The sequence below is a fragment of the Bos grunniens genome, chromosome 12 (genome assembly GCF_055505025.1).
Source record: "Bos grunniens cultivar Pamir isolate PY7600 chromosome 12, Bosgru_T2T1.0, whole genome shotgun sequence".
NCBI lineage: Eukaryota > Metazoa > Chordata > Mammalia > Artiodactyla > Bovidae > Bos > Bos grunniens.
Genome location: NC_141176.1, coordinates 34,207,443 through 34,233,160, shown reverse-complemented (window position 1 = coordinate 34,233,160; position 25,718 = coordinate 34,207,443). Strand labels below are relative to the sequence as shown.

The following is a 25,718-nucleotide window of genomic DNA, read 5'->3' as shown; positions in this document are numbered from 1 at the left end:
TCCAGCCCCCTTCCTGTGTCCTGGGCTTTAGGAGCACAACTACTTTTCTGTCCCGCATGCCCTGCACTGGGCAGGTGCAGTTTAATGAGAATACTGGACGCGTCCAGATCCCTCCATCACCTATGACATAAAGTGAAGCGGAGTGTGAGACCTGGACTGCTTTTGAGTAATCCAGCCGCAGGCGTGGTTTCCTGGCAGAACGGAGCCCCTGGCCCTTTTCCCTGTCCCCCAGCCTCCCTTCTTCCCTCAGGTGTGTGGGCAGCTTATCTCCCGTTGCACCTGCTCCTGCCTGCAGGTCCGGGTCTGTGCAGTAGTGGGAGGTGGAGTGTAAGCATTGCATCTTCCTGCTCAGTGCTTGAATCTCAGGTCCCTTGCTTACTAGGGGCCGGATCCTAACCTCTTAGAGCCTCAGTTTCCCCATTTGTGAAACACGATAGTATTACCTCTCAGAGGGCTGTGGTTCAGACCCAGTGTCTGCACAGCACACTTCCCGACGGAGTGAGGATCTGTCCTGATTCGGGCAGAGCTGGGTTTAGGGTTCCCTTACCACCTGATGGGCTTTATTTTGAGGATCAGCCACACAGGCCTGCATGTCGTCCTCAGGGGTCGCCATCCCTGCCCCGACCATATCACTTCCTGCCCGTCTGGACCTCAGGATTTCTCTCTCATCACCCTTTGTTTTCCTCAGTGACGCTCAACTAGGGCAATCATTTTACCAGGTCCCCCACCCCAGAGGACACTGGGGTCTGCCTGGAGAGTTTTGTGGCTGTCACAGCTGGGGGTGGGGCGGGGAGCAAGATTGGTATGCTACCGGTATCTGGTGGGTGAGGGCATCAGACAGTGAACAGGACAGGCCCTGCCACCAAAAACTGTCCAGCCCCAAGTGCTGCTGAGCTGGGAGGTCCAAGACCTTGTATCCAGAGGTATATGCTCACAGATGAAATGGCATTTTTTATTAAGTGGGGAAAAAAATGTTGTTGGAGGCACCTATGCAAAAAGTGCACTTGTGGACAAATTCTCTGAAAAGAAAACCAAGACCAGTTATCGGAAGAACAAGATCTCCGGTGACTTTTCTTGATTTTAAAATCTTCCTATAAGGTTGTTTGGGCAATAAATAAAAAAGAAGAAGAAATGAATTATTCTAGAGTGCGGCACAAGATTCAGCTGATATTTAAAGATACTCAGACTTGGAGACTCAATGACATTCAGACTCTCTTCTTTCAATCAGTGGGTCAGTTTGTCCCCATCCCACACACACTAAGAGACACCAACATTGGCAGGGGATAAGGTGAGAAAGTCCATCCAGGTGAAAACAACTTAAGTAGGGTTTTTTTATTCATTTAATTTTTACATCACTGTTCATTAAACCAGAAAATGACAGTGATTGCCATGACTGGTTAGGTCCATTTGGACAAAAATTTTCTGGTTTGAGTGGTTTTTCCTTTAAAAAATATATTTTTTCCCCAGAAACTGTTTTGTCCTGTAAGTCATTAAAAACTGTCAAACCAATCTGTGTAAAACAGAACCTAAGAAATTTAGTAGCTCAGAGGGGGAAAGTAAGCACTTAAAATCCCTTCCACATTACAGACAGACAGCATCCATAATCAGAAAAGGAAAAGTAACAGGACCTTGATAGTGAAGTGGCTGAACATGAGAAGATGTTATTAAATCGAGGTGAAAAAAGATTCCTACGTATAACACAAAACGTTAATCAGGGCAAGATATTGAAAAGTCCCATTCATTTGAGGCCACAGAATGGCTTAGATCTCCAAATACTATTAAAGAACCAGTTACATCCCATGTTTCTTGTTAGCCAAATACATGAGACTCGGTAACTGCTTTCAGCCACTTGCAGCGTGTTGCGTGAATTTACATGTGATTTACATACATTCTTCTGCAGGCAGATTATGTTTTTCATAAGCCTGAACTTTTCATTATTTTTTCTCAAAGAAAAGAATCCATTGACTAATGGTGTGGATGTCTTTCAGCTGTTAGTTGTAGCAGCTTTTGTCGTTCTGCCTCTAACTGCTGGATATCAGCAAGCTCCTGAATTGCCCTTTTATTTACTAACACTGATCAAGGCAAGGTAACATGACACTCCAACCTTTAATCTTTGAGATGGTTCTATAGGATAGGGCTGAGCTTAGTTCCCCAGCAAAAAACACCAAAGTTATGAAATTATACACTGTATTATGAAAGAGGAATTTTGTCTTGACAAAAATTAGCTTTCAGGCAGTATTCTGTAATGGGTACAGTTAATTTGATCTGCTCATTCTACCCTGTCTAGTCTTGCAGTCTTGCAGAAATAATCTATTTATTTATTCATTGATTCATTTTTGCACTACACAAATGCTTCTGGGAAGAACACACACATACAATACACACACACACACACACACAGAGTACTTGATGTGATAAAATTGAGGGAAAAGACTTAGGCCAGGGAGAGATTAGAACACAGAATTCAAGCCATGCAATGCTATGGAGCTCCCAGTGTGGGCTAAAAATTTGGTGCCAGACTTCTCAGCAGCCAAAGCAAAAATCATACTCCAATTATTACAAGATTCACAGAAAAAAAAGCAGTTGTTCAGAAGTAGAGTGTTTCTTGACTATGAAAACTGAAAGAACATTCTTGTTGTGCCTCATAATGGCAATTTCTTGAGAGATTTGTCAAATAATAGTAACACTTGTGTCTTCTGTCTCATTACTGTCTGCACTTATCTGTACTGTTTCCAAAACAGGGTAATAGAACACAATTTTGAAAAAACACTGCCCTAGAGAAACCCACATATGTACCTAAGAGATTTGTTGCAAAGAAACAAAATAAATGTTCATCATTAAGAGAATGCAGAAATAAACTTTTATAGCCATACATGGGAATATAATACATAAGTTGAAATAAATGAGTTAGTTCTACATCATCAACATGAAGTCTCAAAAATATTGAATCTTAAAAAGCAAGTTGGAATATGATACATACACTTTGTCTCCTTGAGTAATACTAGATAGTGACTATGCTGCTGCTGCTGCTGCTAAGTCACTTCAGTCGTGTCCAACTCTGTGCGACCCCATAGATGGCAGCCCACCAGGCTCCCCCGTCCCTGGGATTCTCCAGGCAAGAACACTGGAGTGGATTGCCATTTCCTTCTCCAATGCATGAAAGTGAAAAGTGAAAGCGAAGTCGCTCAGTCGTGTCCGACTCTTCGCGAAACCATGGACTGCAGCCTACCAGGCTCCTCCGTCCATGGGATCTTCCAGGCAAGAGTGCTGGAGTGGAGTGCCATCGCCTTCTCTGAGATAGTGACTATAGACACATATAATTAACAAAAACATATAAACTTGGGTGGGAGGACACAGAATAATTTCAGGATAGTAATTTCCTTAAGGGCACAGAGAGAAGGATGTGGTGGCAATGAAACTGAACGCCATGTGGCGGGCAGGACAGCAGGCTGCTCCTCCTGCACCTCTAAGGCTCTCTTTAAACACAGATATGACACAAACATGGAAAACTAATTAACGGTCTAAAATGGTTGTGGGCACTTCAATGTCTGTTACATTTTTCTCTGAACTTTTCTGTGTATTGAAATTTTTAATACACAAAATTTTAATTTATGTTTAAACATAAAAAATTAAAAGAGTGAAAGTGAAGTTTGAGGACAGAATTTGAGGGATGGGATCTACCATGAACTTTCTTCTCTGGGTATTAAAAGTATTGGAGCAGAGGGCAGTCTTGTCAGAGCTGTGCTCTAGGAAAGATTGTTCTACCATCCACATGGGAGTGATATGAAGGAGGAGGGCTGGAGGCAAAGAGATCTGCTTGGGAGTTATTGAAAAATGCCCACTATAAGAGATAGTGTGCAACCTATCACATTAGTTAGGAAACATACACATATTTGCTTAAAGTAGGTAAAGCATCATGCTCTCATTCTTTCTATGATCCATACTTAATTCCACTCTTATCCTTTGATGTCACAGTCTCAAAGTTATTCCACAGGGATTATGGAACATTCACTGTCCCATTTTACCACCAGGATCAATGTTTCTTGACTTAGCTGTAGATCTTTGAAAGAGAAGACTTCGTTATTGTAGGGAGTGAATGAGAAAAAATGAGACTAAGGGTAGAGAGGGAATCAAGAATCTAGAAACATATTTGCTGTGATTAAAAATACCCTAAGGGGAGCAACATAAAATTAAAACTGAAAGCAGAGTTTGTGGGAATTACATGCCAATTCACTGGTGGCCCAGCTATTTTAAGCACTGGCTTTGTTAGGTGTGATTAACACGAGCACATCAAATCCAAGAAGGACTCATCCCAACACCCCCTGTTCCTCCTTGTTTGGGGATCATTCCAAAGCATGCCACTACACTTTCCCCAGGAGTAAATGTGCCTGCACAGAAAGCCTTGAGCCATGTCTGCTCCAGTCTGATCTGTTTGTGCCCAAAACAAGGCCCTCCATGAGCAGGTCGGGAATTTCCCATGAGTCAGTGCACTGTTGCTGACACAGATCACTTTATTAATACATCCTGGTAGAAGTGTCTGCAGTGGGTGTATTTCTACCAACATTTCTGCTTTCTCCCCTCAAACTCCAAGTGCTGCTAAAAAAAAAAAAAAAAAAAAGTCTCATTACAGTGCCAATGGACTCAACTGTGTATTTGTGCTATCTAACCTCAGGGCCCTTGCACAATCCTTTAATTCATATTTCAGTCCCCTCTTCTGGGCCCCCACTGGCTGTTTCAGACTGTAGGTCATCTGAAGTTCCTCCCACTCTCTGGTCCTGAGAGCAGAAGGCTTCCCTTTCCCTTTACTAAGGACATAGGAGCCCTCTTTGTGCTAAAGCGGGCTCACCCGTACTTCACACTGATCACCTGCCTCCTCGGCATCAGCCTTCTGCTCTTCCTACCCCTCTGAGGATTTGGTTTGACGTGGCTCTTGCAGTCTTTAGGGCTGGAACACAGGACCCAGAACTGACTCTTTTTCATGCTGAAACCCCTCAGCCACATGACTGGATCAGAGGCGGTCACATGTCCTGGGGGCTGGCCAATCAGAGCCATTCAAATCCCTAGGCACAGCGATGGGTTCAAGGATGAGCTCAAGATCTGAACTGGCCTATTCCAGGCCAACACAGGACTGAGGCTGGACTTCCAGGAGGAAACCTCTCCTCTTGCCCTGTGCTTGATCCCAAGAGGAGGAACAAGGGACTGTCAACTGTACTGAGAATTGGAGCCAACATAAAGGAGGGAGGGAAAGAAGCCAGCTCTGATGGCCTTGTCTGAAGTCCTGATGCAGCCCTACCTGGGACTTGTTTTTTTTTTTTTTACTTTATATTGGAGTATAGTTGATTATCAAAGTTGTGTTAGTTTCAGGTGTCTAACAATGTGACTCAGTTTTACACATACACAAACTGACCAGCAGCTTTCCTTTCCACCTGAGCAGGGTTTCCTGTCCCTGTAGTTAGACAGGCCTGACTGGTCCAGCTGATCCAGGGCTCCCCCCACTCCCCAAGGCAGCCCCTGCCCTTCCTCTCCAGGCTCCGCACCCCCTCCTATTCACCCTCAGCAGGCACCTGCCGCCTCCTCCTCGGAGAAGAGAAAGCACCAGGCACAAAGAAGGAAGAAAATGAAGAATAAAGGAAGGGAGAGAGAGAAATGGAGAGAGACAGAGGGAGGGGGAGGGAGGGAGTAAGGGAGGGAGGATACAGAAAAGAAATGAAAATCACTCCCCTTCTTCCTGAAGATCAAGCTATCACCCCTTTCCTTCACTTCACTTCACATATTTGTTTCAAGAACATTCTGTACCCCCTCCCTTCTCATCCTCCATTCACTCCTCAGCCTGCTGCAATTAGGATTCTGCTCCTACTTTCCCGACATGGCCAAGTTCAGTGACCTAATTCCAACATCTCTCTACTCTGGAACAGTGATTCTGCTGATTTATCCTCCTCAGAATGGCCCCTCCAACAGCACCCTCCCCCCTACCCCAGAGATCTCACTGTTTCTCTCTAGGGCTCCCTCCTCCTCTCTCCACCCCTAAAGCCAACAGGGCAAAGGCTTTTAGGGATGACAAACCTGCTGAAAATTGGACAGAATCTATGGTTTTCTTTCCCTAGAAATGTGTGCTTCACACAGTATTGGTCAAGGTTGTTAGAAACAAACAAAGGGTCTTCTTGGGCTAGTTTATTTTTTTTTTTGGAGCCTCTTCACCCAGCTTTGGGTAGCCGGGTCGAAGCAGCTCGGTTCCCAAGGCAGCAGCGGCCGCCCCCGCCCACTCGCTGGTCGGGCTAGTTTAATCAGAAAGACTTTCCTAAGAGGTCAGAGTTCCCATAAGGGTTGGGAGGGAGAAACTTCAGGAACCTGAAGCCACACCCCGAACCCCTTTGCCTTTGCCTGGGAAGAAGGAAGGCTTACAGACGGAAAGCCAACACCAAGTTGCTGGCACGAAATTGCCACCATCTCTGGCAGGGACTGTGCCGGCAAGGGGGCGTCTGCCCACCACTCTACGCTCATGTCACTCTGTCCCAGATCAATCACTTGTAAGGCTCACGGGGCCCCAAAGGTGACCCAGTTTCTCATCAAGTTTGTTACAGCTCCTCTCACTGGCAGCACCTGAATCTCAACCAGAATCCAGGCTTCAACTGGGAGCAGGAAACGTTTCCATCATCCCAGCTCTGCGCAGGAGGAGGGGCTGGTGGGGGAGTATTGGCTCATCAAGCGCCTGGAGCCCATGTGTGTGTACACGCAACACCCAAAGACCAGTTTGAGAACCACATTTTAACTGTTAATGCTTCCTAGTGCCTTAGTCAGGATCCTTTTTTTGGTTACAAGAGTCAGATCATTATTGAAATCAACTTGAGTAAGAGAGGGAATTTATTGGCTCAGTCACAGAGCGAGCTTGGTCACACTGTGTCTGTGAACTTGGGCACCAGAATTGCTCACTCACTCAGGTCTCTGTCACCTCTCCACCGTGCTTCCCCATGTATCTCTCCAGTAGGAACTCCCTGCCACAAATAGGAGATCTCTTCCCATGTCCCCAGCACCAGAGCAACCCTGGCAGACAAGGAGCCCCTTTCCCCAGTAGTTTTAGCAGAAGACTTAGGGTGATACCTCAAAGGACCAGGGAGCCAGGCACTCCTCCTGCACCCACCATGCAACCAGGGACTGCTGAGCTCCTGAGGAGCTTGTCTGGGCAGTGCGTCCAGCCCTGGTTCCAGAATGTGGGGCTGTCTCTTTTTGAACAAGTCAGACTGATGGGAGGGCATGGAAGTGCTCCCCCAGAAAACAGTACATTGTTACCAAAGTGGGGAGAGCAATGCTGGGAAGGCTAATTCAAGGGCTGTCCATCACACCAGAATTCTGTCTCCCGCCTCCTGGTCCACATTCCTTCTGGATAACCTCAACTACTTCTGTGATTTCGAGTGCTGCCTTGATGGAGGACCTGCTTCTCTGATCATTTTCATCCGAAATTCAAGTCACTGAAGGATACTGTCCAGGCCACAAGGGATTTTTGAGAAGGAGAAGGCACTGTGGTTTCCTTTTTGGTCTAAGACAACAATAAACAACACCCAGAAATGACTCCCACCACTTCTGATCCTCTGCTGGAAATGGGATTACATGTATTCACTAGTGGATAATCCAGTTCACCTTGTCAAAAGGGTGGACATGGGTGTTTTTGTCCATATTTTTAAAATATATTTATTACTGCTTCTCCAGGAACAGAACTCATTTTTTAGATTTATTTATTTATTTTTGGTTTCACTGGGTCTTCACTGCTGTGCACGGGCTTTCTCTAATTGCGGTGAACAGGGGCTACTCTCAGCCACAGTGTGCAGGCTTCTCACTGCAGTGGCTTCTCCTGTTGTGGTGCATGGGCTCCAGGCAGTCAGGCTTCAGTAGCTGTGGCCTGTGGGCTCAGTGGTTGTGGTTCCCGGGCCCTAGAGCACAGGCTCAGTAGTCGTGGTGCACAGGGTTAGTTGCTCCATGGTATGTGAGATTTTTCCCAGATCAGGGATTGGACCTGTGTCTCCTGTATTGGCAGGCCGGCTCTTTACCGCTGAGCCACCAGGGAAGCCCCAGGAACAGAACTCTTAATCCTTGAGATCTTCTATTGAAATATTTAGTCATTTCTCTCACTTAAAAACGTATTAAACTTGTGTGTTTATTTGTGTTCACTGTTACTCATCACACGAGAATCTGCTAAGATTTATGGTGTTGGGGATGTTACAATCTAACAGTTCATGGGGGAGGGAACAATATTAATGGATTTTTCTGATATGAAATAGAGTGGATAACTGAAATTATAGAGACTTTGAGTTTCCCTAAAATATGAGTTACTCTCACCTGAGTCTGGGCATCTCCTGACTGAGGATAGCTGGACCCCATGCTTTTCCCTTCGAAGCCCCTATAGAAAATGACAACCTGGCCATGCTACTGTCGGGGAGGAAGTAGGGAGAGCCTGCGGACAACCACAGGGGACTTGGTAAAAAAAAAAAAAAATTACATTTTCATCATATTATACAGTTATGCCAAAAAAATAAGATAGGAAGTATCAGGGAAAATATGTAACACTGATTTTCTATAAAACTTTTCTATAAAATTTCTTCAAGAACTTAGCTGAGAAAGTCCAGGTTGCTCTCCTGGATGTGGTTTGTATCTTTCAGGGTTTCAGCCTTACTTGGCTCCACATTTCTTTTCAAACCCATGACAGTCACCATCAGGGAGAAAATGTGTTCATGCAGATGGGTGATAAAAAATTGAAAACCATTTTGCAAAGCTTTCAAACATTTATAACGGTTGAGATTAGATTTTAAAAGTCAAGAGCTCAGCCTTTTCTTTCATGATGGAAGTTCTCAGAAGAAGAGCAAGTGGATTTTGAACCCAATTGGACTTTTTGACACTAACAACTTTGAAATGTAGAAGCTCTCCTTTGCTTGTCTCGTGGGTGTGAAAGCATTCATACTGGGGGCAGTCACTCTGCGGAAAGTGTCCTCAGTCAGAAACAGACAGAAGCACTCTAGGTGGGTGGACAGACAGCACTGGGCCCACCTGGTCTCCTCTACCCCAAATCTGACTGCACCCTGGGCTGTAGAGCCCAGCTCCCTGCCCTTTCCAGTCCAGAAATGCCACTGCATAGCTCCACCCTTTGTCCATCAAATGGGCAGCAGGTGACTGAGCCTGGGTCACCTTGCCTGCTCTTTCTATCATGGCAGGGAGCCCAGGTTTTCTCATCCACCCTCAGACCTGCGGGTACCATATGATGATGTCATGACCCCCATCCTCTGCCCCAGCCACACTCTACAGACCTCCAAACCAGAGTCTGGTGAGTCACTCCAGACACTGCCAGGCTGCCCAAAGGCTGAGGGGATCTGGTCCTCCCAGTGGACCTCTGAGGACTATCCAGTTAAAGCCATAAGCAATAAATCTTTAAAGGCTCAGAGAAAGTCTCCTAAAATTAACTCAGCATCAAGCATAGCTGTTAGATCAACTAGGTATATAAGCTATAAGACCATAGTATCAATTTTTATTTCTTTTATTATAGATAACATAATAAAAATAACTTTTGATAAGGTTTTATTTGGGGCTGATAGAATCGAGGCTTTCTTTTAATTGTGTCCTTGCAATGCTGCAGTCCACTTCTGACAACTGAGCAATTTTGTGCTCTTTCTCTGCTCACCAACCAGGAGGCTATACCAAGAAGCCCCAGTGTCCAGGGATTTGACTGGGGCTCATTACACAGGTGATTCAGTCATTGGCCACATGGTTGAACTCAGTCTCTAGCCCCTTCCCCTCCATGGAAGTCAGGAGGGTAGCTCATATCATGGGGCTCAGAGCCCCAACCCCCCAATCACGTGGCCAGTCTTTCTGGGTGATCAGTCCCCATGCTGAGTCAGCTCATTACATAAACTCAGGTGCAGCTGGAAGACCCACCGTGAACAACAAAGACACTCTTATCACTCAGGAAATTCCAAGGATTTCAAGGCTATCTCCCATAAAGGAACAAAAACTAGGCATGTTCTTTATACAACAATCCCTGACTACACTAGTTTATCAGCACAACTCTCAGGACAAGCCTCCCAGATAAAGCAGACAGTACATTGATTTTTCCCTAAAGGAGAACAAATGAATTGTTGAGAAGGTGATTCTGGGTTAAAGATCAGTAGGCAAGAAGGTTATTAAGAGAACAAAAAGCAAAGAGGATAGTAAGAAAGAAGGAAAGATTTCAACCAAAAACAATCTGAAAAGAAGAGATCCATTAGAAGATACAAGTCCTTGGAATGGGGAAACTTACACCTTGGGGAAAGGTGGAGCCAAGTAGGGTTTCATCTGTTACTGCTGTTTAAAGACCTATAGGTGGAGGCGGATTACTGTTGGGAGGTCAGGACTCTCTGAAGCAAAATTCTCGGCTTGGACTCGCCAGTGGATGGGTCCCCCACTGAGAAGAAACTCTAGGACACACACCAACCAGACACATCCTGGTGAGTGTGGCATCAGGCCAAGAGTAAGACACTCTTGGTGAGTGTGGCATCAGGCCAAGAGTAAGACAATATGTGACAGGAGGCTTGTGAAATGCAGTCCCGTGGGCAGAAGAAAGATTTAGACACTTGTTAAGAAGCACCTTGCCATCTGGAAATAAGTACGTGACATAGATCGATGAGGAATTGGTGTCTTCCAGGAAACACTGAGGGGCTAGCTGCTAACAAAGAAAGATCTTTCTAGATTCTCACTCAGTTCTTGTGCGCCCAAGTGGAGGGCCTGGGAGATGAGCAAAGACAAGAAGCAAAGGTGTCAAATGTATAGGTTCTCATTTTCTTTCAAAGTGAGAAGCTTGAGAAATAACCTTCAGTTCAGTTCAGTCGCTCAGTCGTGTCCGACTCTTTGCGACCCCATAAACTGCAGCACACCAGGCCCCCTGTCCATCACCAACTCCCGGAGTTTACCCAAACTCATGTCCATTGAGTCGGTGATACCATCCAACCATCTCATCTGTCATTCCCTTCTCCTCCTGCCCTCAATCTTTCCCAGCATCAGGTTCTGTTCAAATGAGTCAGCTCTTTGCATCAGGTGGCCAAAGTATTGGAGTTTCAGGTTCAAAATCAGTCCTTCCAATGAACACCCAGGACTGATCTCCTTTAGGATGGACTGGTTAGACCTCCTTGCAGTCCAAGGGACTCTCAAGAGTCTTCTCCAACACCACAGTTCAAAAGCATCAATTCTTCAGTGCTCAGCTTTCTTTATAGTCCAACTCTCACATCCATACATGACTACTGGAAAAACCATAGTCTTGACTAGATGGACCTTTGTTGACAAAGTAATGTCTCTGCTTTTTAATATGCTGTCTAGGTTGTCATAACTTTCCTTCCGAGGAGTAAGTGTCTTTTAATTTCATGGCTGCAGTCACCATCTGCAGTGATTTTGGAGCCCCAAAAAATAAAGTCTGACACTGTTTCCAGTTACCCCATCTATTTGGCATGAAGTGATAGGACCAGATGCCATGACCTTAGTTTTCTGAATGTTGAGTTTTAAGCCAACTTTTTCACTCTCCTCTTTCACTTTCATCAAGAGGCTCTTTAGTCCTTGCTGCTACTGCTGCTAAGTCGCTTCAGTCGTGTCCGACTCTGTGCGGTCACAGAGACAGCAGTCCACTAGGCTCCCCCGTCCCTGGGATTCTCCAGGCAAGAACTCTGGAGTGGGTTGCCATTTCCTCCTCCAATGCAGGAAAGTGAAAAGTGAAAGTGAAGTCACTCAGTCATGTCGGACTCTTAGCGACCCCATGGACTGCAGCCTACCAGGCTCCTCCGTCCAAGGGATTTTCCAGGCAAGAGTACTGGAGTGGGGTGCCATTGCCTTCTCCATCTTTAGTCCTTACATTTGTGTAATTCTGTACAGACCATTTCCCTGAAGTTGGAGACCTTAGTTGTGTCTATTTGGCATAATCTTCACTAAGTAGTAATTGCTTCCCAATGTCTGGACATTTGGCAGCTGTGTTACCAAAACACCAAAGGGCTTCCCCAGTGGCTTAGTGGCAAAGAACCCACCTGCCAATGCAGAAGACATAAGAGATGCAGGTTCAACCCCTGGGTCAGGCAGATCCCCTGGAGGGGGCAAGGCAAGCCACTTCAGTACCCTTGCCTGGAGAACCCCGTGGATAGAGAAACCTGACTGGCTGCAGTCCATAGGGTTGCAAAGAATCAGACACAACTGAGTAACTAACATACACACAACCCTGTTTTACCCAAACGCCTGTCCATGTGCCCCATGCACAGTGAGGCCAAACCATTCCAAAACATGAGGAGTTGGGTGCCTGTGCCTGAAAAAGCCCAAACTCCCCAAAAACTTTCACCAAAGCCCTTTTCTAGGAAAGGTGAGGGAGGGGCATGATTGTTATAAACCCCTTGCTATCCGATCCTTTATTCTTGAGGTCAGATCATGGTCAGGTAACCAACTGTTAGTCCCTGTTTGGACAAGAAAAAGCCAGGTCCCAAGCACAGCTGCTGCCCTCCCAGGTCCCAGTCCTGACTGAGAGGAGGAAGAGCTCAGCTGGCAGCTCCCTCAGGGCAAGGTCCCCAGACCCTGCCAGCTGTCACCCCTGAGGGAGACAGGCTCCCAACCCAACAGGCCCTCGGACTCCTCAGGCAGCCATATAGTGGAGGCCAGGTCCAGAAGGATGCATGCTTATGTCTATGCTGTGAGGTGGCAGAGGCAGGGATGGGGAAAGAGTAAGCACTTCAGGGTCTGGGCCCTGGTCAGAGGGCGGCCCTGGTGAGGGCTCTGGAGCCCCGCAGAACACAGCCCCCAACCTGTTTCCTGGGCTGCCCCAGCTCACCTGCTGGCCCTAGGCCAGGTGAACCAGAAGGACCCCAGGAAGAACGCTGGGGTCCGCCTCTTACCTCACTCTCCTCTTGAGGACCACTGTTCCACTGACGGTTGACAGAATGGGCTGCTAACAGTCGCTCCTAGACAGGTGGTTGCCCGTGGGAGGGGCTACTGCAGCTGCAACCAATGGCTGAGCAGGACCACTAACGGTTGCTTCTTGACAGTTGGTTGCCCGTGGGAGGGGCCCTGAAGCTCCAACCAATGGTTGAGCAGGACCACTAAGAGTCCTTAGGTAACCATTGTCTGGTAATGGGGAGGGGGTTTGTAAAGTCAAGCACCAAAATCCACAGTGCTAAGTAAGGTCTGGGCACCACCGCCCTCTATGCCAGCTGGAGACTCAACATTTGTGTATGGGTACTCAGTCAGTCAGTCAGTCATGTCCGACTGTTTGTGACCCAACATTTAGATAACTGTCTTGACCACCATGGGTCTGGTCACGGCTCTTGAGGCTGCCAACTCAGCAACCATCCTTGATGTCCTCCACAAAGACAAGGTGTCGTCCCTGAATCTCTCCTAAACACACGTAGGCTTTTCATTTCAGAGCGATGTGTCTCAGAATAACACACTCAGACCTCTCTCCTTCTCGGCAGGCTTCACTCTCTTCATCAATTAAAGCAAGTTCTCTGTTCAAGAAAAGTTCAACTCCAACCCATCAAGTTTTAATTTTTATAAATGTCCCTTTTAGAAAAACAGAACGAGCTAAATTAACATATACAAAAATATGTATTATGTCTTTGACACGTGCCTTTCTGAAAGTTAATCATGGTACAACTACAGTGTAGATTAAATCTCATTACCCTCCTTTTATAGAGCAGGAAACTGTGGCTCAGAGAAGTTCAGCAAACTGCCTGAATTCACACAGCTGGTAACTGTCCAAAGTGAAAGTGAAAGTTTCTCAGTCATGTCCGACTCTTTCCACCCCATGGAGGTAGCCCACCGGGCTCCTCTGTCCATGGGGACTCTCCACACCAGAATACTGGATCGGGTAGCTGGTCCCTCCTCCAGGGGATCTTCCCAACCCAAGGATCAAACCCAGGTTTCCAGCATTGCAGGCGGATTCTTTACTGTCTGAGTCACCAGGGAAGCCTGGAATTCAAATTGGATTCTGTTTCCCAAACTCTGTCTCTTTTTACCAACCTCACCACCTCAGAGACTTCAGGAAAGGCACAGCATCCCTGGGCTTTAGTTTACTTATTTCCTCACGAAAGAGGAATTTGGTTTGTTCTTGCGAGGTGCCTTCTGTTTGAATTCTGGGAAAAGCAGAAAGAGGAGGGTCGAGGACAGCTGGGAGAAGGGGGAGCAGACAGGGCGGCGAGATTTAGTGAGTCTCAGGTCTCACTGTTTATGGCTTTGTGTCCACTTACTGTGACTCTTCTTTGTGACGAATCACAGCTCCCTTTGGAAGTGTATGCTCATTGTGTTCTATAGATAAATTTGAGTTTTTCTTCTTATTTAAGAGAAATGTAAGCAACTGCAGTATGGACAAGCCCATTCTAAGAGAAGTAGACTTTCAGACAATCTAGGCAGACTTGAATTCTTATTTTTCAAACAAAGTGGTGCAACCTCATTATTCATCACATTAAGTTTCAGAAGTCCTTGGATTTGAATTACTAGTCAGATTCTGTGAAAACATACCCCTCAAACAAAACTGAAAACAGCTCTTCAGAAAGATTCTAATTCGCTATTGCCTACAGTCACACGCAGCAGGTGAGCCCAGCTCACAGGGGATTATAAGGAACAGAGATTTTCCTAGTAAAGGCTCAGAAATCAGATCACAGTTAGAATAACAAACAAGCTTTCCAAAGGCATTTGCTCAAGCCAAACAGTAACTTTTCACCTGTTCACAAAGTGTAGAAAGAAATACGGGCCTCCTGTTGGTCAAACGTACACACTACTCTTAGCACACATGCACCACACACCCCACACATATACACCACACACACAAACTGCACCCACACCACACACACACCACACACATTCACTACATACACACACCATACACACCTCACACACTTCACTCATATCACACACACCACACACACTACACAAACACTACACACACACCTCACATACACCTCACACATATACACTACATACACACACCTCACACATACTATACACACCACACACACACTTCACACACTGCACACACAACACACACACACTACACACACTACATACACACCCATCGTACACATACCACACATACCATACACACTTCACACACACCACACACACACCACCACACATACTCCCATCACATGGTCATTATTGTCATCACTAGTATAAACTCTAAAAATTAAAAGAGAGTGGAAATAAAATTTATCCCGGAAAAATAACCACCAAAGAATTCATGTTTAATGTAAAGAAGCAACAAAATTTATTGACCGAATTAAACACATTTAAAATGGCAGTGCTGTACTTTCATTTTAAGATGTTTGAATGAAGAAAAGTGCTATTAGTCCAAGCTTCCTACGTTCATTAAGAGTGACTATCAAAACCAGCAACATGCACAGTGGTACATTTGCACGAAATGGAATTATATCAACAAATATACAAAATACCCAAAATAAAATATTTACAGGTTTAAAAATATAAACATTGGTTCATCTATCCCATTAAACCATTGGAGAGGAGAAAAAGAAAAGACCCTATTGTTATTTAGAATCCTTTTTAAAAACAAGTCTTAAAAACATAGAGTAATTTTAGGAGACAATTTCTGATGTTGGGGGAGTTTAACATTCTATTATAAAAATAATATCTATAAACCTACTAACAACTTTCCTCCTGTGCACAAAAATAATACAGCCAAAAGCTTGTCCTCAGAGATATGTTTGACTTTCAGGAAAACTAATTTTAGAAATATGGAGTTTCTTATTTGGATTTTCTTTGTCTTTATTTTCAACAACCTGCAATTCCCTATATTACACCGAGATATTTTCTATAAATAACTTGGGCAAAACTGAAGTTAGCAATGAGCATGGTATGTAGCTGGAGTCCATTAAAAGATGACAGGAATTTATTTTGTCTATAACATCTAAACCATTTCCCCTGATATTCTTGGAAAAAAATACCACCATCTGATCCTTCATGTTCATCTAAATGTATACAATGTTAGACATTATTTTGTTAGAGTTTTTCCTCTTCTATTTAGAAATAACTCTATAGTGGGGCATATTTGAGAAGGTTTACTAATTCCTCCAGGCATCCTGGGTCCATTTCATTTTATGACATGATAACGAGTCTTTCCTGTGTGTCAATTTAATGCCCCTGTGTCATTTGATCAGTTATTTTTAGTATTTTCTTTTTTAGTGTATTAGGTAGGGATCTGAGAAAATTTATTATGCCTCTAACAACCAGTGACCTAGGTTATGTTTTATTAAAAATGATCTCACATAGAGCAGAAAGTTACTCTACCTAATTATTGAATAACTTCCAAAAATTACCCCAGTTTACTATTCAACACAATGATCACCTGTGATTAAATTCTTTCACTGCTTCTCATTAAAAAAGCATTTCATCAAGCGTGGGCAGCCCATATATGAATAAAATAATCTCTTTAATTGTGACAGTGATGCATTTCAAAATGATTTTCCCTAAACACTGACACTTGCAACTTCACAGAATCAGAGTGAAAGAAAACAGGTTGTAACCTGCCAAATTCACTATTGAAATTGCTTTTCTTGGTTTTCATTATTGACAAAGCAGTCATCAGATTAATGCAGACCTGCTAGCATGCAGTAATTGGTGGATATGGCCTAAATTTTTGACTGGCCAAGTGAGGAAAAAAAAAAAAAACAACCCTGCTAGCTCCAAGATCTTCCTTTCAGACATGTGTGTACAAAGGCCATCAAATAATTAAAAAAAAAAAATCAAGTCCACTTTTAACTGAAACAGTCATCCTTTTAATGATATCCACCATCATAAAAATCTGGTTTGACTCTTGCAGTTCAGAATTTTGATCAGTTTCTTAACTAAATCATACATAAATTTAATCAGATGTCTAAAAGAGACTTATAATTAAAGCACAAGCAATAGAGTTAGATTTCTGGTCCAGAGTCTGTCAGTGGCTCCCTAAATTGCTGCCATTTTCCAAAAGGAAAAGGTATTTTACCTTTTCCTCCTCCATAGAACAGAACCAAGCCCCACCTTGCCTGATTCTTGTGGACAGAATGTCAATGAAAACAGAGCACCATCTCAGCTCACAATAAATGCACAGCATAGGTTTAGACTTAGAGGTGTGCATGAAATATTAGTTGAATGAAAGAACAAATTAGAAAATCCAGGCCAGCGTTCAATGACCAGAGACAGAACGTGGGATGTACTACTTTCGAAAGAGCCAGGAGTTTGTCTCTGCAATTCAGAATCATGTTGAGGTGGGCGTCACTCCACCAGCTACTAGTTCAACAAACAACACAGGATACCCAGAACCAGCCTAGACTGGGCTTAAGGTAGAAAAACAAGTGAAACGTGCTCAGCATGACTGAAATCCTATCAGAGCAGAAGTATCACCATGACAACAGAAGAGAGGTCTGTCTACACTTTTGAAGTTAATCCCAAGAAGGTGCGGATCCCTCCCAAGCAAGGAGGATTGTCTGACTCTAAATGGTACCCAGCAGCAGCCTTCCCCCAGAATGATGCTGAATACCACCATTTTGGACACAAAACCCATTCTCAACTGCATGACATGCATGAGCTCTTTCTCTGTTGAAAGTGAGCTGTTGACGAGATTTAGCAGCTCTTAGCGCTTGTATTACTGTAAACCATTAAAGAGTGTCTATCCTTGTCCTGGGTGAAGAGAGAAAAAGAGAGGTGTGGATGGAATGAATGGGATAGAAGTAAACCAAAAGGATGAATTAGATATGCTCTGTGAGGGAGGTAATATCTCTTAACCCACATGGCTGTGAGAGGACTGAGTAAATATTTATAAAGCTCCTGGAAGGAGTTGGCATGAAGTAAGTACTTGACAAATGTTAATTGTTTGTATAATTACTATTTTTATTTTTAGAGGAATACGTGTGTGCGTGCTAAGTTGCTTCATTCGTGTCTGACTCTTTAAGACCCTCTGGACTGTAGCCCGCCAGGCTCCTCTGTCCATGGGATTCTCCAGGCAATAACACCAGAGTGGGTTGCCAGGCCCTCTTCCAGGAAATCTTCCCAACCCAGGGATTAAACCTGCGTCTCTTATGTCTCCTGCACTGGCAGGTGGGTTCTTTACCACTAGCGCCACCTGGAAAGCCCTTTTAGAAGAATATGTTTGACTTAATCCATACTGCCCTTGTTCAGTCTCACTGCATTCTGCTCCAACCCACAGACTATCAGCAAAATAAATAAATAAAAGTATAAATGATATAAAGGTGTTTCTAATGAATATTAAGAATGTCTGATTCCAGTACAGCTATGTGTGAACTCCGAACTGAATGGGTTTTTATTAAGCACGAGATCCAGTATAAGCCCCTTGAATATGTGTTGCATTGAGTTAAAGTAAATATAAAAATCAGATGTGCCCACTTTAAATTCTGGAGGCTTATTGGCTATTTTAACCTTTTGTTTTTCAGTTTGAGAAAGAATTGCTTTCCATAATCATGAAATGATCATTCTGAATCAGTCCTTAGAAACACTGTCTGGGGAGATAACTTTCCTCAGAAGTGGCTAGTGTTGCAACAAATTGCCTCCTCTCCATGGTCCTCACAGTGAAAAGGCTGTGAGAGGCAATGCACGGAGGCCTTCAGACAACCTTCAGAGCAGGACAGGGTCTGCCTTGAGGAGGGACCACATGCCCAAATCACCTTCAACAAGTATTAATAAATGCTGGCCTCTGGTTTTCCCACCTGAGAAACCAGGCTGCCCTGTTAGTCTCTGGCTCCTAAACTCCTTTTAAATATTTGTGCATACAAAATTGAAGACTCCTAAATAAGAACTGTGCTGTTCATCCCTCAGTCTGCCTGGCTAGTGGAAGGGAAGCAAGAATTGGGCAGGGGTATTTCAGTTTCTCCTCTTATTTCACCCAGGTACTTCTAATGGGCCATCCTCAATCACATATGAATGTGAGAGCTGAACCATAAAGAAGGCTGAGCACCAAAGAATTGATGCTTTCCAACTGTGGTGATGGAGAAGACTCTTGAGAGTCCCTTGGGCAGCAAGGAGATCAAACCAGTCAATTCTAAAGGAAATCAACCTTGAATATTCATTGGAAGGACTGATGCTGAAGCTGAAGCTCCAATACTTTGGCCACCTGATGTGAAGAGCTGACTCACTGGAAATGTGTCTGGTGCTGGGAAAGACTGAGGGTGGGAGGAGAAGGGGGTGACAGAGGATGAAATGGTTGGATGGGCATCACTGACTCAGTCAACATGAGTTTGAGCAAGCTCTGGGAGGTAATGACGGATAGGGAAGCCTGGTGTCCTGCAGTCCATGGGGTCGCAAAGAGTCATACATGACTGAGTGACTGAACAACAACAGCAGTGGTAGGAAAAAACAGGTAACTGTGATGCTTTTTCCTTATGCTTAATGGTGTAAGATTCTTGGATTAATTTTTTATCAGTGATAAGGGGAGCTGAGTATACATGTGAATGTAGAAGGCAAGCACAGGGGGCCACATCCACATAGTCTTAATGTAAGAGAGAAATCTAGAATGTGAGGGAGGACCAAGCTCCACTGTGCAAGTGTCAAAACAGGCGAACACGGTGAACAGCATCCCAGTACTGCTCCCTGAGGTCACCACGGAAACAGGATGGAAACCAAAGGAGAGATCAGAAAGCTCGCAAAGCAGTCTCTTCAGCCAAAATTAACTGTAAAAGGTTGCTGAAAATTAATCTGACAAAGAAAGTAAATAACAGAAACTCAAAGTTCAGCCAAAGACACCGCCAACCCTAATACCATCTTTCTACTCTGACAACTGTGAAGGTAAAGGGTTATGTGAATATTCATGCAAGTGCCAATACCTGAAAACTATTTCTGAGATTAATGAATAAACCCTTAAACTCCTGAGTTATCACTTTCATAGACATCACACAATTTGTATTTAAATAGGCAGATAATTTGTGGGAAATGGAGCTAAAGGAAGTCTTTAATGTTCTACATTCCATTGTTGTTATTAGATGACATAATGCAAATCTATTTCCTCTAGCGATGATTCAAAATGCTCTAGGGCTAATGGAAGCAAGAAAACCTTAGTAAGAAGCACAGGGGTTCGAACCACACTGCCTAGGTATAGATGCTGAAGTCAGGCTGTCTTTGTGCCAAGTTGTTAAAATGACTGATAAATGGAGGGGCAACAATTGATTTGGACCTAGAGGATGAGATGGTTGGATGACATCACCAACTCAGTGGACATGAGTTTGAGCAAACTCCAGGAGACAGTGAAGGACAGGGGAGCCTGGCACGATGCAATCCATGCGGTGGCAGAAAGTCAGACATGATTTAGCAAATGAACAACAAAACAATTGATTTGACTTTTTCCTACAGAATTTGGCCAACTCTTTGACTAAAAGGTCTCAACCAACTATCTTAGCATCATAGATTCACAGGAAAGGTGTCAGCAGCCCATATCCAATCCTTTCCTTTAAAAAACAGCAACTATGGCCAAATTAGGTAAGAGCATTAATAATTACTGGAATGTAAATCTACTAAAATTCTAGAATACAATCTCTATGAACATGACTAAGAGAAAGTAGCCCTTGGCACAAAAAGGCATGACAATCCCTTGTCTGTGGTTGGAAAAGGTTAAGACATAGCTCCCTACATTGGTCTTGATTTCCCATCAGTGACTGAGGCCATTTTATTCATTGCCTGAATCTTTCATTTGACTAGTGTGGATGGAATTCTTAAAGATAGTTTTAAAAAAAGGAAAATATATGGGAAAATAACGGAAAAAAATAGTTTAAATCCTGTATAAATGTTTCACTGACAGGCAAGGGGAAATTAAGGTAAACTTTACTGACATTTTTCTTTGCTAATAAAAGAAGACACAACACAGAGGTACAAATGTAGAAACAAGTCCCAAAACTGTGAAAGCAAAACTAGTTTGTTCCAGTACTTACAAAATAGATAAATAGGTTGTCCTCCTATTACAATATTCTCATCAGTCCTTCAGGGCTTTCTACCTTCCCTGTGCTACTGAACAAACAGAACTCTGTCAGGGATTCAGGCTGGGGAGACTATAACCCCTGCAAGAAGATGCACAGGAAGAAAATAAAGATCCTTTGTTTTACAGCTAGAAATAAAATTTATGTTCCCTCCCCTTCACTAGGGGGAAATGGACATATTTTGAGTCTAAGTAGTATGATCAGTGTTGAATCTAATTCAAATCCCTTTCTCAAGACAAAACTAATCTCTAAGACATCTCCAAGTTCATGGTGAACGCCTTTGTCTGTTGGTTGTGCACAGCTGAGTGCGTGAGCACGTGTGAGCTGCTTTATGAATTCCTGGTGGTGTATTCAGAGTGCTTAAGGCTATGTCAGCCTACGAGATCTCATCGACAGACATAGGAAATTAAATATTAAAACACTACTTTGAAATAACATTAAGGATCTGACACGACGCAAGAAAAGCCAGTAATCTGAATAATAAGTAAATTCAGTCAATCTCTACCACCTCTTCTAATGGAGTCATTGCAGGTTTAAAATGAGGAACAACCTGCTTTGTGCTATTGGCTAGGATTTTTATCCCTTTGATGTCTGTTTATTTTGTGACTTCTTTCATATTATTAAAATAGATCTTCATATACTTGCCTTATTCTTTCTTTTATAAAACAGAAAACAAACTTAACAAGCATGTACTATCAGTTCATTACTTAGGGAACCTCCCTGGAAAATGAGAGTTGGAGAGAAGCGTGCATATCTTTTATGTGTGTGTGGTTTCACTTGAATACGAATCTCCCCGATACCATGAACCATCTCCTAGTAGAAGCTCTGATCTTTTGATTAAATACACTGAAATGTTTCAAAGAAGATATTTTATAACCATTAGACCCTAATAGCATTCTAGGAAAGACTTCAGTTTATCGTTCAAACTATCGAGGCATATGGTAACCCTTTCTGAAATAAATGCTTCATCTAAAATAACAGAAAACACACATATAAGTAAACCACTTTTCAAAAATAATCTTGGCACACAATGTTAACGATACGTAAGTTTCCCAGTGTCATATTCTTAACATATGTGGCTCAGTCCTAAGACATAAAGAAGAAGTCAATGAAAAAACTACATTTTCTATTGTTTTTCTTTACGTATTCCTCGTTTTGGACTCCTCATACTGAGACACGGTTGAATCTGAAATTTTTATAACCAAGGTAAAAATCTCTGAAAACCAGGGTCCAGGGTGAGAAACAGACTTTTACCCAAGACAAGGCATTCCTTTGGGACATCAACACAATAGATTTTTTTTTTTCCCCTACACTGAAAGGCAGAGAACCCTTATAAAACAAAAAGAGAACTGCTTCTGTTTACAGTACATAAAAGAACATCCATGGTTTGGGAGCGGTTACGGTGTCTAGCTATAAAACCAGATTTTAAACTGGAGGTTACTGACAGATTATAAAAGGTTAACAGCTGGATAATCTGTAAAAGATGCGTTATCTACACATGAAAAGGTTACAGTTCATAAATGCTAAAACACTGTGTCTGTTGGCATTTAGTGAAATCTTGCCCTGGTCCTCATCTCTGCACTGGGTGGGGAAATAAAAAAAGAGAGAGAGAGGGAAAAAAAAAAACAACCCTGCTCTGCTGAGGTTTTTATTTCTCCCCAAACAAATGATCTAAATAAACCCACCAAACCCAAACTCTGTGATCATTTAGTGGTAGATATATATCTATTTGCGTACCTAGCAACTGAAAGTACAGCAGGTTTTCTGCCCATCAGTCCTGCCTCTGCTCATCGGGTAAGTACCTGGCTCTTTCAGCTTTGTAGGTGTTTCCCACACAGTGATACAGCAAAGGGTGTTTTTTTGTTTTTGTTTTTTTCTTTTTTCCCCTGGAAAGGAAAAGGAAAATAAGGAAGTAAAGTGTCAGGAAGAGGAGGGCTCCTCTCTGGTTCTTCAGATGGTTCCTGGAGGCCCGCTGGGTGGTGACACAGCCAAATATCATGGCATGATGCTTCCTTAGGTTGGGTTGTCTTATTTTCTGCAAAGGCAAGTAAAGGTGACTTCCGAACGTTCGGTGCAATAAAGAAAAAAAAGAAAGTGGGGGGGGGGGGGCGGATTTTTAAAAAGGTTAAAAAAAGGGGGAAAAAGTGCTTGAAAAGAATCCTCAGGGAATTATCTGGAGGGGGAATCCCGTTGTGCAGCATTCCCCTGCCTGGGGGCAGAGCTCCTGGGTCCAGGCTCTGAGTGGAGACTGTCAGCAAGGCCTTTCTCTGGGGATGCAACATTTGTCCTAGCAGTTTCCAGACAAAGTTGTATTCCTCGACATGCGGCCCCTCCACCTCGGCCTCGGAGACCTCACAACTTTTTGGCACTATCGTGGCACGCCGCGGCCCGGAGGGTGGTCCCAGCCAAGCCCCGGCTGCTGACCCGGCGGACCAGCACCTTGGACACCGGGATTTTGGTTCTGGGCAGCTCGCTCCTGGCTGGTGGCTGATGCACCACCGGGTGGCTGGATGGCAGGTTCGCCAGATGCTTGATGCTGACCGGGATCTTGGAGTCCTTCAGCAGGCTCCCCGGCGTTCGCAGGGGGCAGGTGATGGTGACCGGAGACACGGGCTTTAACCGGGACGAGCAGGATGTCTCCTCGCTGGCAGTGGGGGCGGCGGGCAGGGCCGCGGGGCTTCGATCCGGCTCGGCGGCGCAGGGCTCGTGGAGCGCGTCGCCGCTGTCGCTGTCCCTGGGGATGCCCGTCTTCCTCGCGCCGCCGTCCTCCTCCGGCCTGGGGGTGGCGGAATCCCAGTAGCCCTCGTCGCTGTTGGGGACGCCTTCCTGCGGCTCCTTGTCCGGGTGCTTGGGCTCTTCCTTCGGGGGGAGCTCCGTGGGGACCCGGTGAAGCCTCCGGCGCTTGACCGAGGACGCGTCCTTGGTCACCTCCGCACACCTGGCTTCTTTGGGGGTCTCTGGAGCCACCTGCGCGTCGGAAGCCGCCGCCGCCGGGGCCGCTCCTCCCTGGGGCCCCTCTCCCTGGTCCTCGGTCTGGGACAGCATGTCCCAGAACTCCTGCAGGTACGAGTCGTCCGCCTCGGCCGGGCTCGCCATCTCCTCCCCGCCTCCCTGGTAGGCCACCACGCCCGGCGGCTTTGTGGCGGGGCCCGGCTGGCCCGGCCCGGGGGCGTGCTTGGCACAGCCGGGCCCGGCCTCGTCCTCGGGGTCTGCGATAATATCTCCGCAGCCTGTAAGAGAGTCAAAGCTTTTCAGTGAAGTCACGTCAGAAAACATCAGACAAATACGATCGGCCGATGGGTCGGAGGGCGGATCGACCGAGGAAGGGTCGGGGGCGGCGGGCGCGCGGCCGCCTTTGGAATCTGCCCGGGGCACCGTCTCTGCCGGCGCAGCCCCGGGCCCCGCGGCGTCCTCGGCCGGCCGGCCCTCCCCGGCGCGCGGCTCGGGCTCGGGGGGCGCGCGGGGCCGCTCGGCGCGCCGCCCGGGCCCCGAGGCGCCCTCTCCCGGGGCGCAGGCCGGCTCGGGCTCCCCCGCCGCGGGCTCACCTGCTGGCTCTGGCTGGCGCGCGGCCGCGGGCGCCTCCTCCTTGACGCACTCCAGGCTGGCGGTGAGCGAGCCCGGCCGCGCCAGGCCGCCCGGAGCCCCCGCGCGCCCCGCCGGCGCCGAGTCCTGGGGCCGCCGGTCCTTCCTGCGCCAGCGCACGCCGCCCAGGAGCCCCCGCAGCCCCCGCTTTTGTCTGCCACCGGCCTTGCCCGCATCGGCCTGCTCCGCCCCGCCGCTCTCGGGCCGCCCGTTCTTCCGCAGGAGCGAGAAGAAGCTGTGAGACTTGGCCACCGAGCCGCCGGCCGCCGGGCCCGCGCCTCCCGGGGCCGCCCGGGGGGCCGCGGGGCCCGGCCGCGCCCCGTCCCCGCCGCCCGCGCGCGGCTCCTCGCGGCGGCCGCCCTCCAGCGCCAGAGCCTCGGCCAGCCCGTCGTGCGTCCGGCTGCGCACCAGCCCCGCCGGCCCCGCGCCCTTGCCGTCCCCTTTGTGTTTGACCCCGAAGATGCTGGGCATCGCGCCGCCCGGCTTCCTCTTCTTGAACAGTTTGAAGGCGGCCTTGTTGATCTTCCCCGACGGCGGCTCGGCGGCCGGCGGCTCGGCGGCGCGATCACAATGCAAGTCCATCTCTACCGCGAGGGTCCCGGCCGCGGCCCGCGCCTTCCTCCCGCAGCCCCCCGCGGCCGCGCGCCCGCCGCTGACAGCCGCGCCGCGCCCGCCCGTCTCCATGGCGACGCGAGCAGCCCAGCGTCAGCGCGGCCCCCGCCCGCCCGCGGTCACCCGCGCTCTGCATCCGCCTGCGGAGCGCGGAGAGGGCCGTCTCCCCTCCCGCCGGGGCTTATATAACGCCCTAACCCACTTCGCGGCCGGCTCGGCTTTGTGCTGCGGCTTTTTTGCGGCAGAGCCGCGAGCTGATTGCAGAAATTAAAGGCCAGTAATCTCGGAATGCAAATTCCATCCAGTCTCACCCACCTTCAGAATCCTCCTCCCGGCTCGCTCTTTCCAGGAGCCCAGTCCGAGGATCGAAACCCCCACATGGACAAAGAAAGCCACGCCAGCACAAAACGCGGATCTCTCCCATCAGCCATACTGGACTTCATGACTCTTCATGCCTTTCCCACACTCTTCATGTCCCTCTTTATCACGGAGGTACCAAGTCCGGCTGCCCAGGTGGCTCAGTGGTAAAGAATATGCCTGCTAATGCAGGGCATACAGGTTCGATCCCTGGGT

At 46.3% G+C, this 25,718-nt stretch overlaps 1 protein-coding gene across 2 annotated transcripts; it reads right to left on the bottom strand.

Moving 5' to 3' along the window:
- Positions 1-20,782: 20,782 nt before the first annotated feature.
- On the bottom strand, positions 20,783-25,326 carry AMER2 (APC membrane recruitment protein 2). Of its 2 annotated transcripts, XM_086329711.1 has the most exons (2): positions 24,497-25,326; positions 20,783-24,181 (listed from the first exon to the last, which is right to left on the bottom strand). In XM_086329711.1, exons 1-2 carry the CDS (start codon positions 25,215-25,217, stop codon positions 23,304-23,306), a joined length of 1,599 nt encoding a protein of 532 aa, XP_086185837.1. In that variant the 5' UTR covers positions 25,218-25,326; the 3' UTR covers positions 20,783-23,303. The 2 variants fall into 2 exon arrangements, with proteins under 2 accessions (XP_086185837.1, XP_086185836.1); XM_086329710.1 differs by having other exon boundaries at positions 20,783-25,326.
- Between the last annotated feature and the right edge of the window lie 392 nt (positions 25,327-25,718).